The sequence below is a fragment of the Hirundo rustica genome, chromosome 15 (assembly GCF_015227805.2).
Source record: "Hirundo rustica isolate bHirRus1 chromosome 15, bHirRus1.pri.v3, whole genome shotgun sequence".
Lineage (NCBI taxonomy): Eukaryota > Metazoa > Chordata > Aves > Passeriformes > Hirundinidae > Hirundo > Hirundo rustica.
Genome location: NC_053464.1, coordinates 14,520,163 through 14,532,665, shown reverse-complemented (window position 1 = coordinate 14,532,665; position 12,503 = coordinate 14,520,163). Strand labels below are relative to the sequence as shown.

Below are 12,503 nucleotides of genomic sequence, written 5' to 3'. Positions count from 1 at the left end.
TGGTTTTTTAGGAGAATTATTTCCATGAGAGGAGCCTGCAATGTTTACAAATCCGGATTTTAGCAATTCCTCCGGAGGCTGACGTTCCTCAGGGAAAAATTGTCTTGCAGTCCGTGAGTCCTCCGACGCTGCGGAAAACACCTGGAAATCCCATCCTTGGATCCACCCTCTGGAGATCGCTGTTTGTTCCCACCTCCTGCCAAGCCTTCGGCAATCCCGCCTCCCTTTTCAGCCTGGGGATTTTGGGGAAAACGCCCCAAATCCCGATTTTTCTGCCCTGGCTGCACACCCGAGGTGAGAACGGCGATCTCTCCCGGCGCTGAGGCGGTTTTCCCTTCTCCCCCAGGTATGAGGATCCTGGTCACGCTGCTGCTGGACACTCTGCCTATGTTAGGCAACGTCCTCCTCCTCTGCTTCTTCGTCTTCTTCATCTTCGGGATCGTCGGGGTCCAGCTCTGGGCAGGGCTGCTCAGGAACAGGTGCTTCCTAGACAGGAATTTTGCCATGTGAGTACAGAAAAAGGAAAATATTCTCCACCTTTTTCTTCCTTTTTCTTTTTTTTTTTTTTCCCCCCTCCACCTTGCTCTTCCTTTTCATTCCTTTTCCAGCTGGGGATTTTTCTGTCTCCTGCTGGAAAAAAAAAAACAAAAACCCAGCGCTCAGCAGAGCTCTGGGTCCAGCTGGGAACTTTTTGTCTGGGGGGGAAAAAAACAAACAAACAAACAAATCCCCTTTGTCAGCAATTTCCTGAGGGTTTGAGCAGCTCTTTTGTGTTTTTCCTGCTGCACCTGAAGGACGAGGATGGGAGTGGGTTGGATTAGCTCTGCCTGAGATCCCTGACTCTGGGAGTTGGAGGATTTAGAACAAATCCCCGGCTCTCCAAACAGCTCGGGTCACCCAGCACACCCCGACCCCTGGCTGAGACAGAGATGCTGCTGAAACCCAGAGGTAAATCCTTGGCAGGGTTTTGAGACAACGAACTGGACGGGAGAAGCCTTAAAATCGCTTGGACGCGGCCCCGAGTGTGGGACCTGGAATCATGGAATTGCTTAGGCTGGAAAACACCTCCAGGAACACCAGACCCGACTTTAAAGGGACAAATTTTCCTTTGGGCTCTTCCAGGCTGGGCGGTTGTGCGGTGATGAAGGTTTATTATCTGATAATGAGCTTCCATCACCCGTCTGAGCCCCACCTGGGACCCCCCAGCCCTGCCCAGGGCCCAGCAGATCAGTTTAAGCCCAGCCCAAGCTCTTAGTCCTGGTTTGGGCTGGGCTGCTGCTGTTTGTCTTTGCGCCTGGTGCTTTTGGCCCCTGAGCTCCCGGGATCAATCCCGGCTCTGTGGGAAATAGATTTGCAGAGGATTTCCAAAGCTACTAATGCCTTAAAGCCAATCATCTAAAATGACCCCTCGTGGGTCCTGCTACAATAATTCTATTTTCCTGAAGCATTTAGTCCTATTTACTTATTTACATCCTTTAAAACTTGCTTCTGGTTCCGTTTCTCTCTCTTGACGACATCTGTCCCGTTCCCCGGGCTCCATTTCCAAGCCGGCATTTCTCATCTCAGCGTTTACACGCGAATGCAAACCGTGTGAAACTTCCATCGGGCTTTCAGGATTCTCTGCGGATCCGTTTCCCACGCGGCTCATTCCCTGGAGCCTGCTGCCGGCCCCGGGCTCTCCCTGCTGGGTTCAGGGCGGGATTGAGGAGGTGCTGCTGGAGCTGGGGTGGAGGTTTTTGGGGCACCCCTTGCTGCTCCCCTGCCCCTTCCCTGGGTGAAAACCCAGCTCAGCCAGCCTGGAAAAGGAGGATTTGCCTGGAAAAACCCTTCCCAAGGCTCCTGTCAGAGATGTGGGAGGCTCCGAGGCGAGGAAATGCCCCAGCCCAGCTCTTAGGGCAGCTCAAATTTTGCGAGAGGAGATGGAGCCTGTAATTACATCCCCGGGTAATCACCGACTGCGCGGCAGGCAGGGATCGTCCCTCGGGTCCTGCTCCTGCCTCTCTCCGGGCCCGGGCTTCCCCCTCCCTCTCCCCGCTCTCTGCGCCAGCTCCGGCCGCGTTTCCTCATCCCAGCGGCAAATCCATCATCCTGCCGCGGCTGCCATCCCACCCGCGCCTCCCGACGCTCCGAACCCTCTCCTGCATCCATCCGCCGGCAGGGAAAATTCACCGCGTCCCCAAAACCCCGCTCGGAGCCGCCCCAGAGCCGCGGCCCCCGAGCCCGGAGCCGCTGCTTGGGTGGCCGCGTTCCTGTCGTCAGCTCCAGCCAGAGCCGCTCCCGTTCCCCCGGAGCCGGGATTTCCAACGCTCGGTGATTTTCTCCGAGATGAACCGCGGGGGAAGCGTTCGCGGAGCGCACAGACATTAAGAGCGGCGGCTATGTAATGGCCATTAGCAGCGGCAAAGGCCTCGCAGGATTTTCATTCCTTTTTTTTTTTTTTTTTTTTAATCAGGGTTTCCTCCTCGTCAGGGAAGGCAGGAGAAGGTTTTGGGATGAGCCGTGTGTGCAGGGGTTTGTCTGGGATCCTCTCCTTCCCTCTGGGATGGGCTCTGCAGCTGGGAAAGGGGAATTTGGGGGGGCTCTGCCCAGCTCCTGTGGTTTATTGTGGTTGGAGTTGCAGAATTCCAGAGGAATTTGGAGAAAGAGAGGTGCCCATGGGGCAGGAATATTCCAGCTTCCAGCTCAGTGTTAAAAATGTGGGGTTCTCCGGTGACTTTGCCCCGAGTGCTGCTGGCTTGACCTGAGAAATCCAGCAATGATCCAGTCCCAGCAATTCCAGCTGTCCCAGGTTTCTTGGACCTCAGTGGGGAAGTTTCAGGGTCACAGGATTTTCTTATCAGGGCTTGTTCTTCGTCAGGGAAGGTTTTGGGATGAGCCGTGGGTGCAGGGGTTTGTCTGGGATCCTCTGCTTCCCTCTGGGATGGGCTCTGCAGCTGGGAAAGGGGAAACTGGGGGGCTCTGCCCAAATCCTCTGGTTTATTGTGGTCGGAGTTGCAGAATTCCAGAGGAATTTGGAGAAAGAGATGTGCTCATTCCAGCTCAGTGTTAAAAATGTGGGGTTCTCCAGCGCCTTCGCCCCAAGTGCTGCTGGCTTGACCTGAGAAACCCAGCAATGATCCAGTCCCAGCAATTCCAGCTGTCCCAGGTTTCTTGGACCTCAGTGGGGAAGTTTCAGGGTCACAGGATTTTCTTATGAGGGCTTCCTCCTCACCAGGGAAGGTTTTGGGATGAGCCGTGGGTGCAGGGGTTTGTCTGGGATCCTCTCCTTCCCTCTGGGATGGGCTCTGCCACTGGGAAAGTGGAAACTGGGGGGCTCTGCCCAATTCCTCTGGTTTATTGTGGCTGGAGTTGCAGAATTCCAGAGGAATTTGGAGAAAGAGAGGTGCACACGGAGCAGGAATATTCCAGCTTCCAGCTCAGTGTGAAAAATATGGGGTTCTCCGGTGCCTTTGCCCCGAGTGCCCCAGTGTGGTTGGAGTTGCAGAATTCCAGAGGAATTTGGAGAAAGAGAGGTGCCCATGGGGCAGGAATATTCCAGCTTCCAGCTCAGTGTGAAAAATATGGGGTTCTCCGGTGCCTTTGCCCCAAGTGCTGCTGGCTCTTGGCGTTCATTTTAGACCTGAGAAACCCAGCAATGATCCAGTCCCAGCAATTCCGGCTGTCCCAGGTTTCTTGGAGCCTGGTGGGGAAGTTTTAGGGAATCCAGATGGAGCTATTCCCGTTTTTTTTTTTTTTTTTTTTTTTGTCATTTCTGACTCATTCTCTCAGCCCAGGCGTCAGGGCACGGTTCACCCCTGCAGCGGCTGTTAACGCGCCAGCAGCAAATTGTAAAGGGGAAAAAAAAGAAAAAAGAAAAAAAAAAAAAAAAAAGGAAAAAAAAGAAATAAAAAAGGCATGGAATGACCTGGAAAACCCTTCAGGGTTTCATCTTCCTGCTGTTGGACAGGTCATGGAATCCTGGAATGGGTTGGAAAGGACCTTAAAGATTCTCACTGCAGGGGCAGGGACACCTTCCCCTGCCCCAGGCTGTTCCAGCACATCCAGGGCTGGGAAATCCACAATTCCTCAGGGCGCAGAGGAATTCCCGGCCCTTCAGGAGGCTGTGAGGGCTGGAGCACGGCTGGGCGGCCAGGCTGGGGCTGAACCCTGCCTCTGATTCCCTTCACAGCCCTGGAGAGAAGGAAATCCTGAACTATCGGAGGGTCTCCCCTTGGTGCGGCTGCCAGACCCTCCCAGCCGAAACCAAAACCGCTTTAAACACAGGATCTGGAGCAAAATCCAGAGGCCAGCGAGGCAGGGTCCTAACCCCAAAATTCCTGGATGAAAGGAGGTGTAAGTGAGCTCCCAAACAGTTGCTTCAGGTCCAGCTGCGTTCCGCCCCGCAGCTCCCCGCGCCTTCAGCTCCTCCAGCGGCATCAGACGGGAGGACGGACTTTGATTTTTGCCGTCATTCTCCTCTCCCCATGGAAACCCTTTTCTTTTCAGTCCCCCTTGAAAGCTGGCAGCTCCGAGTGAAGCAACTATTTTTAAGTCGAGCTCATTGCCAGGGAAATTTGGGGACTTTTTTGGAGGTGCGCTGGGAATTTCTGCTTTTCTCCCTGCGCCTCCGAGAGCTGCGCTGTCACGGGGCTGCAGTGAGGTTATTTGAGGATTTTTCAGCCGGGATTCTGAAGGGATTGCTGGGCTGGAACTGGGATCTCTGCTCCTTGGGGCACGGGAGAATTTTTCCCTCTTCGCCCAAAGCGATCCTTCAAAACCTGGGATTGCCTGGAATAGCTGCGAGGGAGATCCTGGCAGCGGGAGCTGCAGGGGGGAATTCCCCGAGGATTTTTTGGAGGGAAGGAGGAAGGTTTGCTGCGGGAGGGACGAGCAGAGCCAGCAGCTCCTGGGTGACATCTCCACGATGGTTTTTTTTCCCCTCCCACTCCAGCTCCTTCCCACCCTCCTGAGCCGCTCCCGGTGGGAATGAAGGAATTGGGGCAGCCCCAGCCGGGCTGGGCTCCTCTCCCGGGGCTGCTCCGTGGGTGTTGGGATGCAGAGCAGCGTTTTCCAGGCCGGGAGCCTTTCAAGGAATCCAGCGGCTCGGAAAAGCAGGAGCGGGGAGGGAGCTGTGAAACGCTTCGTGCTCCTCTGCTGCCTCGGGACGCTTCTGGTGCGGGTTTTGGGTTTGATAACTCGGTGTCGTTCTGCCCTCGCTGCCGGGAGGAGGCTCGGGGTTGGCCTGAAAGGTGCTTGATTGCAGGATTCCCTCGGAATTCCCTCCCTCGCTTCCCTCCGAATTCCCTCCCTCGCTTCCCTCCTCTGCTCCCCCGAGTTGGGGCAGGGATGTGCTCCTCAGCGGGATTCCAGGGGTTGGGATGCCTGCATGGGATGGGAAAACCTCCGCTGGACCAGGATGGAGCAGAGGATAATCCAGCGGGAACGGGAAGAAACTGGATTTTCCTGCCCCGCTCTTGTCCTTCCTCCACGTGGACAGAGAAAGGGAAACCCAGGAGATGCGCAGGGCTGGGAAAAGCTGGGAGAGGGATGTTAATCCTCTCTGATCCATCCTGGGCTCGGCTGCTCCTGCCTTTCCCCCCTGAGCTCTCCTGATTAGCGGGTTCATTAGCATTAATGAGCCATTTTTCCCCACACGGGGGCAAGGGGCAGGGAAGAGGCGGGTGGTCCTGGCAGAACGCATTCATTGATTTTGGGGAGATGTTGGGAATTCCCTGATCCTGCAGCAGTTCTGTTTCTCGTTCTGGCTCTCCCTTCCTTCCTTCCTTCCTTCCTTCCTTCCTTCCTTCCTTCCTTCCTTCCTTCCTTCCTTCCTTCCTTCCTTCCTTCCTTCCTTCCTTCCTTCCTTCCTTCCTTCCTTCCTTCCTTCCTTTTTTGGTTTTGACAGAAGTGAAAAAAAAAAAAAAAAAGGAAAAAGGTTTTAAGAAAAGGTCTGAATTTTTCAGACCTCACTGGGTGGTGCTGGAGCTTCCCACAGGAGCGGCTCCTTCCCAAAAACTTCCCCAGGGAGCCCCAGGAAACCTGGGATAGCTGGAAACGCAGGGATTGGATCGCTGCTGGCTTTCCTGGATCAGGACAGGGGCAGGTTGGGCAGAAAGTGCCCTCCAAGGGACTGATATTGTCACAGGGGACAAATCCGTTTGGAAATGGTTTTGGAGGGCAGGAAAATAGCAAGGAAAATTCATTGGGAAGCTGCTTTGATCATCCTCAAATCCTTCCAGAGAGCCCCAAATCTCCCTGGATTCTGGGGAAGAACCGGATCTTGCTGGGATTTTCCCTCCATCCCCTCTCACGTCCTGCTTTTACCTGCTTTTCCTCACAGAAGCGAGGAAAGGGAAGACGAAACCCACCAGGCCGCCCCCACCCCTCCCAGCAGGGCTGGGCTTGGTTCTCCTCGGATTTTCCTTCCCCAGCCACCAAACTTCTGCTCCTCCGGGTGCTTCGTGCCCGGATCTTCTCCGTGCAGCTCCTCAGACCGCAGCCCGGGGCTCTGCATCCTCAGGGAGCCGTTCTCCATCCCAGAATTCCCAAACGGACACCCCTGGGGCTCGCAGAGCCTCTCGGGCTGTGCGTGGCTCGTCCCACCGGGATGGGGGTTGATCCTGTGGTTCGCCTTTTGGGAGCTGAAGTCGCTCCTCGGGTGTCTCCTCTCTGCTCCTCGCTTCTTTTCCCGAATTCTCCTGCTCTCCCCAAGTTTTCCTGCGTCTTGGCGTGTTTTGATCCCCTCTTTAATCCCCCCTCTCTGCTGGGTGGTGTCTGACTTCCTCCCAAACGCGGCTGCTGCGGCTCTCGGCCCCTTCTCCCGCCCGTTTCCTATGGAAATTTCCTCCGGCTGGTGGGAGGGCAAGGAAAAGGCTCGGGGAGGAAAAACATCTTCCAGGTTTTTTCTCGACTCGCGAGGCCCCGGGGCAGCGCGGGCGATTGTCACAGTTTAGTCTGGAGGCGTGGGCGGTGCGAGGAGGAGCTGCTGAACACAAATCATTCCCGGCCAGCAATTCCCAATTCCCGGGGCTGTGCTCCCGTTCCCGCTCCCGTTCCTGAGGCTGGCGAACCCTCCACACCCATCCCAGGTAATCGGATGATGGAACGGAGCCGCATTCCCCAGGGATTTCCCCTCCGCTCTGCCCTGCAGCAATTGTTCTCCCCTCGAATCGCGGCCTCAGAGCCATTCCTGCTCGGCTCCAGGGTTTTGGGGAGCAATTCCAAGCAATTGTCTGGAATAACACTTGCTAAAGCCAAATCTCTTCACCAGATAGGGAGGTTGGGAGGGAGATAAAAATAGATCTGTCCTGGCTCTGGACGAATTACCTGCTTATCTTCTGCCCACATCTCTTCCAATGTTTGTGTTGCCTCTCGCTTATCTCCGGCTGATTGTGGAGCCGCCGAGATTCCCTGGAGCTCGGAAAAGAGCGGATGAAGTTGGCTCTGGAGCAATGCAGCTCCTCGGTTGGAGCCCAGAGTGCTGCAGGCTCTCACCGATGGCCCAGAAAGTGCCAGATCTGGGACACAGCTCCGAGGAAAAGCAGCTCCTGCTCCTGCTGCTGCAATTCCAGCGCTCCTTTATCCAGGCTGGGTCAGAGCCATCAGCTCTATCCAAGCCAATTCCATCAGAAACGCAGGAAGCGCCGTGGTTTTCCCATTAATGTGGGCTCTCCCTTTTTTTTTTTTTATGGAAGTGCAGAGGGAAGGAGAGATGGGCTCTGGCTCTGGGTCTGTCCTTGTGGGAGCTCAGCCCCTCACCAGAGACATCCCGAGGGGAAAATCCATTGGGAAGCTGCTTTGATCATCTTCAAATCCTTCCAGAGAGTCCCAAAGCTCCCTGGATTCTGGGGAAGAACTGGAAATTGCTGGAATTTTCCCTCCATCCCCTCTCATGTCCTGCTTTTACCTTCTTGGGGAAGCTCTGACTGATCCTCACTGTGAGATCAGAGGGAGCAAAAGGGTTTGATTTTCCGGGGTGGAATTTTTGGCTGGAATTTTGACTCGGTGAAGGGGCAGCAGCCAGCGCCTTTCCCCCGCTGCAAAAATCGGGGATGAAACAGGGTTTTTTTTGGTTTGTTTTTTTTCCCCCCCGTTGTTGCTGTAGGACAAAAGAAAGACGAAAAGCTCCAAGTATTCTTCAGAAGGCAAAGAGTGTAGAAAAGGCTTTATTGTCTGATTCTTATCACCTTTTATAAGGTGTTCCATACAAATTTAACACGATCGGTGAACGGGAACGACACCTCCCTAATCCCCTCGGTTAAACAGCAAAACACCACCTGGAGAAGGATTGTTTAGGGAAAGGATGGTTGTTTTGCCAGGATTGTTTTGAGAAGAGCTTTTCTCCGGAGCTTTTCCCTTGGGAAAGCAGTCGGCGCCGCTGAGCAGGCTGAAATCCCTTCAGACCCGGAGGTGCCAGGCGAATCCTCACACTTCTCCTTCCCGCCCCTCTCCAGGACCTACAACCTGACCTTCCTTCACCCCTACTACCGCCCGGACGAGGCGGAGGAGAACCCCTTCATCTGCTCCTCGCACCGGGAGAACGGCATGCAGCGCTGCTCCAACATTCCCAGCAGGAAGGAGTCCAAGGTGGAGTGCACGCTGGGCATGGACTCCTACAGCCCGGGCCTGGCCGGCGCCGAGGCCGGCCGGAATTCCTGCATCAACTGGAACCAGTACTACAACGTCTGCATGGCCGGGGACCTGAACCCCCACAACGGGGCCATCAACTTCGACAACATCGGGTACGCCTGGATCGCCATTTTTCAGGTAGGGTTCTCCCAAGGATTGGGAGGGAGCTTTCCTGTTTCTTTGGTTGTTTTTTGGTGGGTTTTTTTGGTTGGTTTTTTTTGTGGTGGGGGGAGTTCTGGTTGGTTTTCTGTGGTTTCTGTGGGTTTTTTTGTGGGTTTTTTTTGTGGGTTTTTTTGGTTGGTTTTGGTTGTTGTTTGGTTGTTCTTTGGTTGCTTTTTTGGGTTTTTTTGGGGGGGTTGGTTTTTTGGGGGGGAGAGGTTGGTGGGTTTTTGGTTGTTTGGGGGTATTTGTTTTTTGACTGTTCTTTTGTTGCTCTTTGGTTGTTTTTTGGTGGGGTTTTTGGTTATTTGGGGGGGTTTGGTTGTTTTTGGTTGTTTTTGGTTGTTCTTTGGTTGGGTTTTTTTGTTGGGTTTTTTGGCTGTTTTTTGGGGTTTTTTTTGGCTGTTCTTTTGTTGCTCTTTGGTTGTTTTTTGGGGTGTTTTTTGTGGGGTTTTGGTTGTTTTGGGTGGGGTTTTTTTGGTTGCTCTTTGGTTGTTTTTTGGTGGGTTTTTTGGTTATTTTGGGGGGATTGGTTGTTTTTGGTTGTTCTTTGGTTGGGTTTTTTTGTTGGTTTTTTTTGGCTGTTTTGGGGGGGTTTTTTGGCTGTTCTTTTGTTGCTCTTTGGTTGGTTTTTGGGGTGTTTTTTGTGGGGTTTTGGTTGTTTTGGGGTTTTTTTTTTTGGTTGCTCTTTGGTTGTTCTCTGGTTGTTTTTTCGTTGTGGTTTTTTTTGGCTGTTCTTTGGTTGCTCTTTGGTTGTTTTGGGGGGGTTTTTTGTGGGTTTTTGGTTGTTCTGGGGTATTTTTGGTTGCTCTTTGGTTGTTTGGTGGTTTTTTTGGTTGGCTTTTTTTGTTGTTTTTTGGCTGTTTTTTGGTTGGTTTTGGCTGTTCTTTTGTTGCTCTTCTGTTGCTCTTTGGTTGCTCTTTGGTTGTTTTTTGGTGGGTTTCTGGTGGTTTTTTTGGGGAGGGTTGGTTGTTTTTTGGCTGTTCTTTGGTTGGTTTTTTTGGTTGTTTTGTGGGTTTGGGGAATTTTTTGGGTGTGTGTTTGTTTTTTAGGGTGGGTTTTGTTCGTTTGGTTGGGTTTTGTTCATTTGTTTGGTTTTGTTCGGTTGGGGTTTTTTTCCTCTTGGTTTCTCGTTTTTTTCCTGGTTTGGGCTTTGTCATTTTTTTGGCCTGGGAAGGTTTTGGTGAGGGCAGCAGAGGAGGGAGGAATTTTCTGGGCCCTGTGTGAAACTGCAAATCAAGAATCGGGGAATAAATGAACCAGGCAACGGGTGGTGCAAGAGGGCGTTGGGAGAGAGGAAACTTTTCTTTTGGAATCACTTTGAAAGAGGGAAAACAACTTCTTCAGGCAGCAAAACTCCCGGCAAATCAGACAAATCCCAGGGATTTTTGGGAGCAGGGTCTTTGTTGTTGGAGCATCAGGAAACCGAAAATGGTGTTGAGGTTTTTCAGGCAAGATTTAATTCCGTGCTAAAATGAAGGAAGCTTGGCACGGCTTAGGCTCGGTTTTAAATCACAGGGTGAGCCCGGAACGCTGGAAAGGGGCAAAAATCCCTTCTGGCCAGAATTCCTGGGGGGAAATTCCACCCCCGGGGAATTTCAGTCTCTTTTTGAGGCACTTCGGAAAAGACCAAAGTGCTCCTGGCTGGGACTGGGGGAGGTTTTACAGGTGACAAAACTCCTCCTGAGTGAAGGGCTTCGCGAGCGTTTGTGGCTCTGGAGCATCGGAGAGCTGTGCTTTCCCAGGGCTGGGAGATCCCTGTGTTCTTCCCCATCCTGATCGGGCACCCGAGCGTGTTAAGACATTCCTTCGGCTCTGCCCGGCTGACTCGGTCCCCCCGAAGCGGAGGTGACATCTGTTCCTGGAGAGGAATTCTCCTTTTGGCTTCGTTAATGAGGGGTAATTACTCATCCAGAGCTCTGCCTTTCGTTTATGGATTTCCTCCCGGCTCCGCACCATCCCATGAATTTCAGCGCTTCCGGCTTTCACCCGGGAGCTGCAAAGCTGGGAATGTTCGCCCTGAGCGTCCTCCACCCTCAGGAACTGCCCAGTGCTGGTGCCAGAGGCCCAGAACCAAATCCGGAGGGGCTCAGGCAGATCCCACCGGGATCTGAATCCCAACTATCCCATTGGGAAAATGCTTTGGAATTAGCGAGGAGGAGAGGAGCTGCTGGCTGCCGGTGAGTGCTGGATAAAGGCAAGAGGGAATTCTCCTCTTCCTGCTCTTTGATGGGTCTGAGGGATGTTCCCAGGAGATCCCACCTGGTTCCTTTTGGCAGGGAAAGGGCTCTGAGGAGGAGCAGGAGCCTCTCCAGAGGGTTCCTGCTGCCCCTTCCCTTCCCGAGCCCTTTCCCAGGCTGCAGGGTTTCGTTCCATCTCGGCATTCGATTTCCCCATCCTTAAAAAAGGCTGGGTTTAACATCAGGAAGGACCCCCAGCCCCAGGAGAGGTTTTCAGCTGGTTCCTTTGGGCAGAGCAATGCCTGGCAAAGTGGGATCTCGTGTCCTCAGGCGATCCTGGCGGCTGCCAGGAGGTCGGTGGTTGGTTTTAGCGCTGCTCAGGCCGTCCAAAGGCTCCCAGAGGATTTCCAGCCAGAAATCTCTTCTCCTGTGTTTATCCCTGCTGGATGCCAGGGCTCGTCTTTAGGAGCTGGGAATGATTTAATCCCAGGTAAAGAGGCGGCGAGGTGCTGGCTCGACCTGGATGTGGGGAGAGGAAACGATCGGTGCAGCAGGTGAGGCCCTAACTCCAAACAGACGCTGGAAGCAGGGAACACTGAGCAAATAAATCCATGGAATCGTGCTCTCATCCCTCCCCATAGCTGGAGCCGGACAGCACCAGGTCAGCAGCTGGATGAGGAGCAGCGCAGAAAGTCCAGCTGATGGATTTAGGAACTCGGGAGCTTCCCTGGGGATCGCTGTTGAATTACTGGGAGGAGGCAGAGCCGGTCGTGCCGGGCCATTACTCCTCAGGATAATGAATCCACGGCACTTCGCAGGAGCTGGGACGTGCAGGGAGCCCTGAGGGGCTGGCAGAGCTCCAGTGGGAATCGCGGCAAGCTCAGGTGGCTGCTGGATGCGGCTTCCCTCGGGATTTATCCTGGATGAGCTTCGGCTCGTTCAGCCTGGGAAAGAGGGAGCTCCGGGGTGACCTTCCAGGAGCCGACAGGAGAGAGGGCAGAGGTTGTTGGGAAGCGTCTGGAGTGGCAGGACAACGAGAGAACAGCTTCCCACTGCCGGAGGGAAGGGATGGATGGGATAACGGGAGCGTGGTGAGGCCCTGGCAGAGGTTGTCTCATCCCTGGAAGCGTCCAAGGCCAGGCTGGAGCACCCTTGGGATGGTGGATCACAGCAGGGAGTGGCTCTAAGGTCCCTCCCAACCCAAACCCCTTCCAGAATTCCAGGATTCCATGATCCGCTGCAGTTTGGGAGATGCCAGAAGGGAGGGGGGATGAAACGAGCCCCACAGATCCAGAAGGAATTTTGTAAGTGCAGGTGGTGCCCAGGAGTTCCCAAGGGAACAGTCTGATACCGTTCAGACCATGAATAAACCCAACCAAGAGCGGAAAAAAAACCCCCAGAGTTTGCAGAAAATCCTGAAGATTTCCCCTCCAGAACATCCAGCAAAGCCAGGGATGGGTGAGGCTCTCCCAGCTGCCAGAACCGAGATTTTTAAAAGACTTTTCTCTCCGTGGGAGCGACCCTGAACTTCCCAGAGCCGGGACAGGGAACAGCAGG

The 12,503-nt window shown here is 53.8% G+C and overlaps 1 protein-coding gene across 1 annotated transcript in view; it reads left to right on the top strand.

Annotated features, from left to right (window-relative positions):
• Positions 1-348: 348 nt before the first annotated feature.
• Positions 349-12,503, top strand: part of CACNA1H (calcium voltage-gated channel subunit alpha1 H) — a 110,568-nt gene continuing 98,413 nt past the window's right edge. The window contains 2 exon segments of the mRNA XM_040078798.2: positions 349-506; positions 8,433-8,745. Of these exon segments, the coding sequence (XP_039934732.1) occupies positions 349-506; positions 8,433-8,745 (471 nt within the window).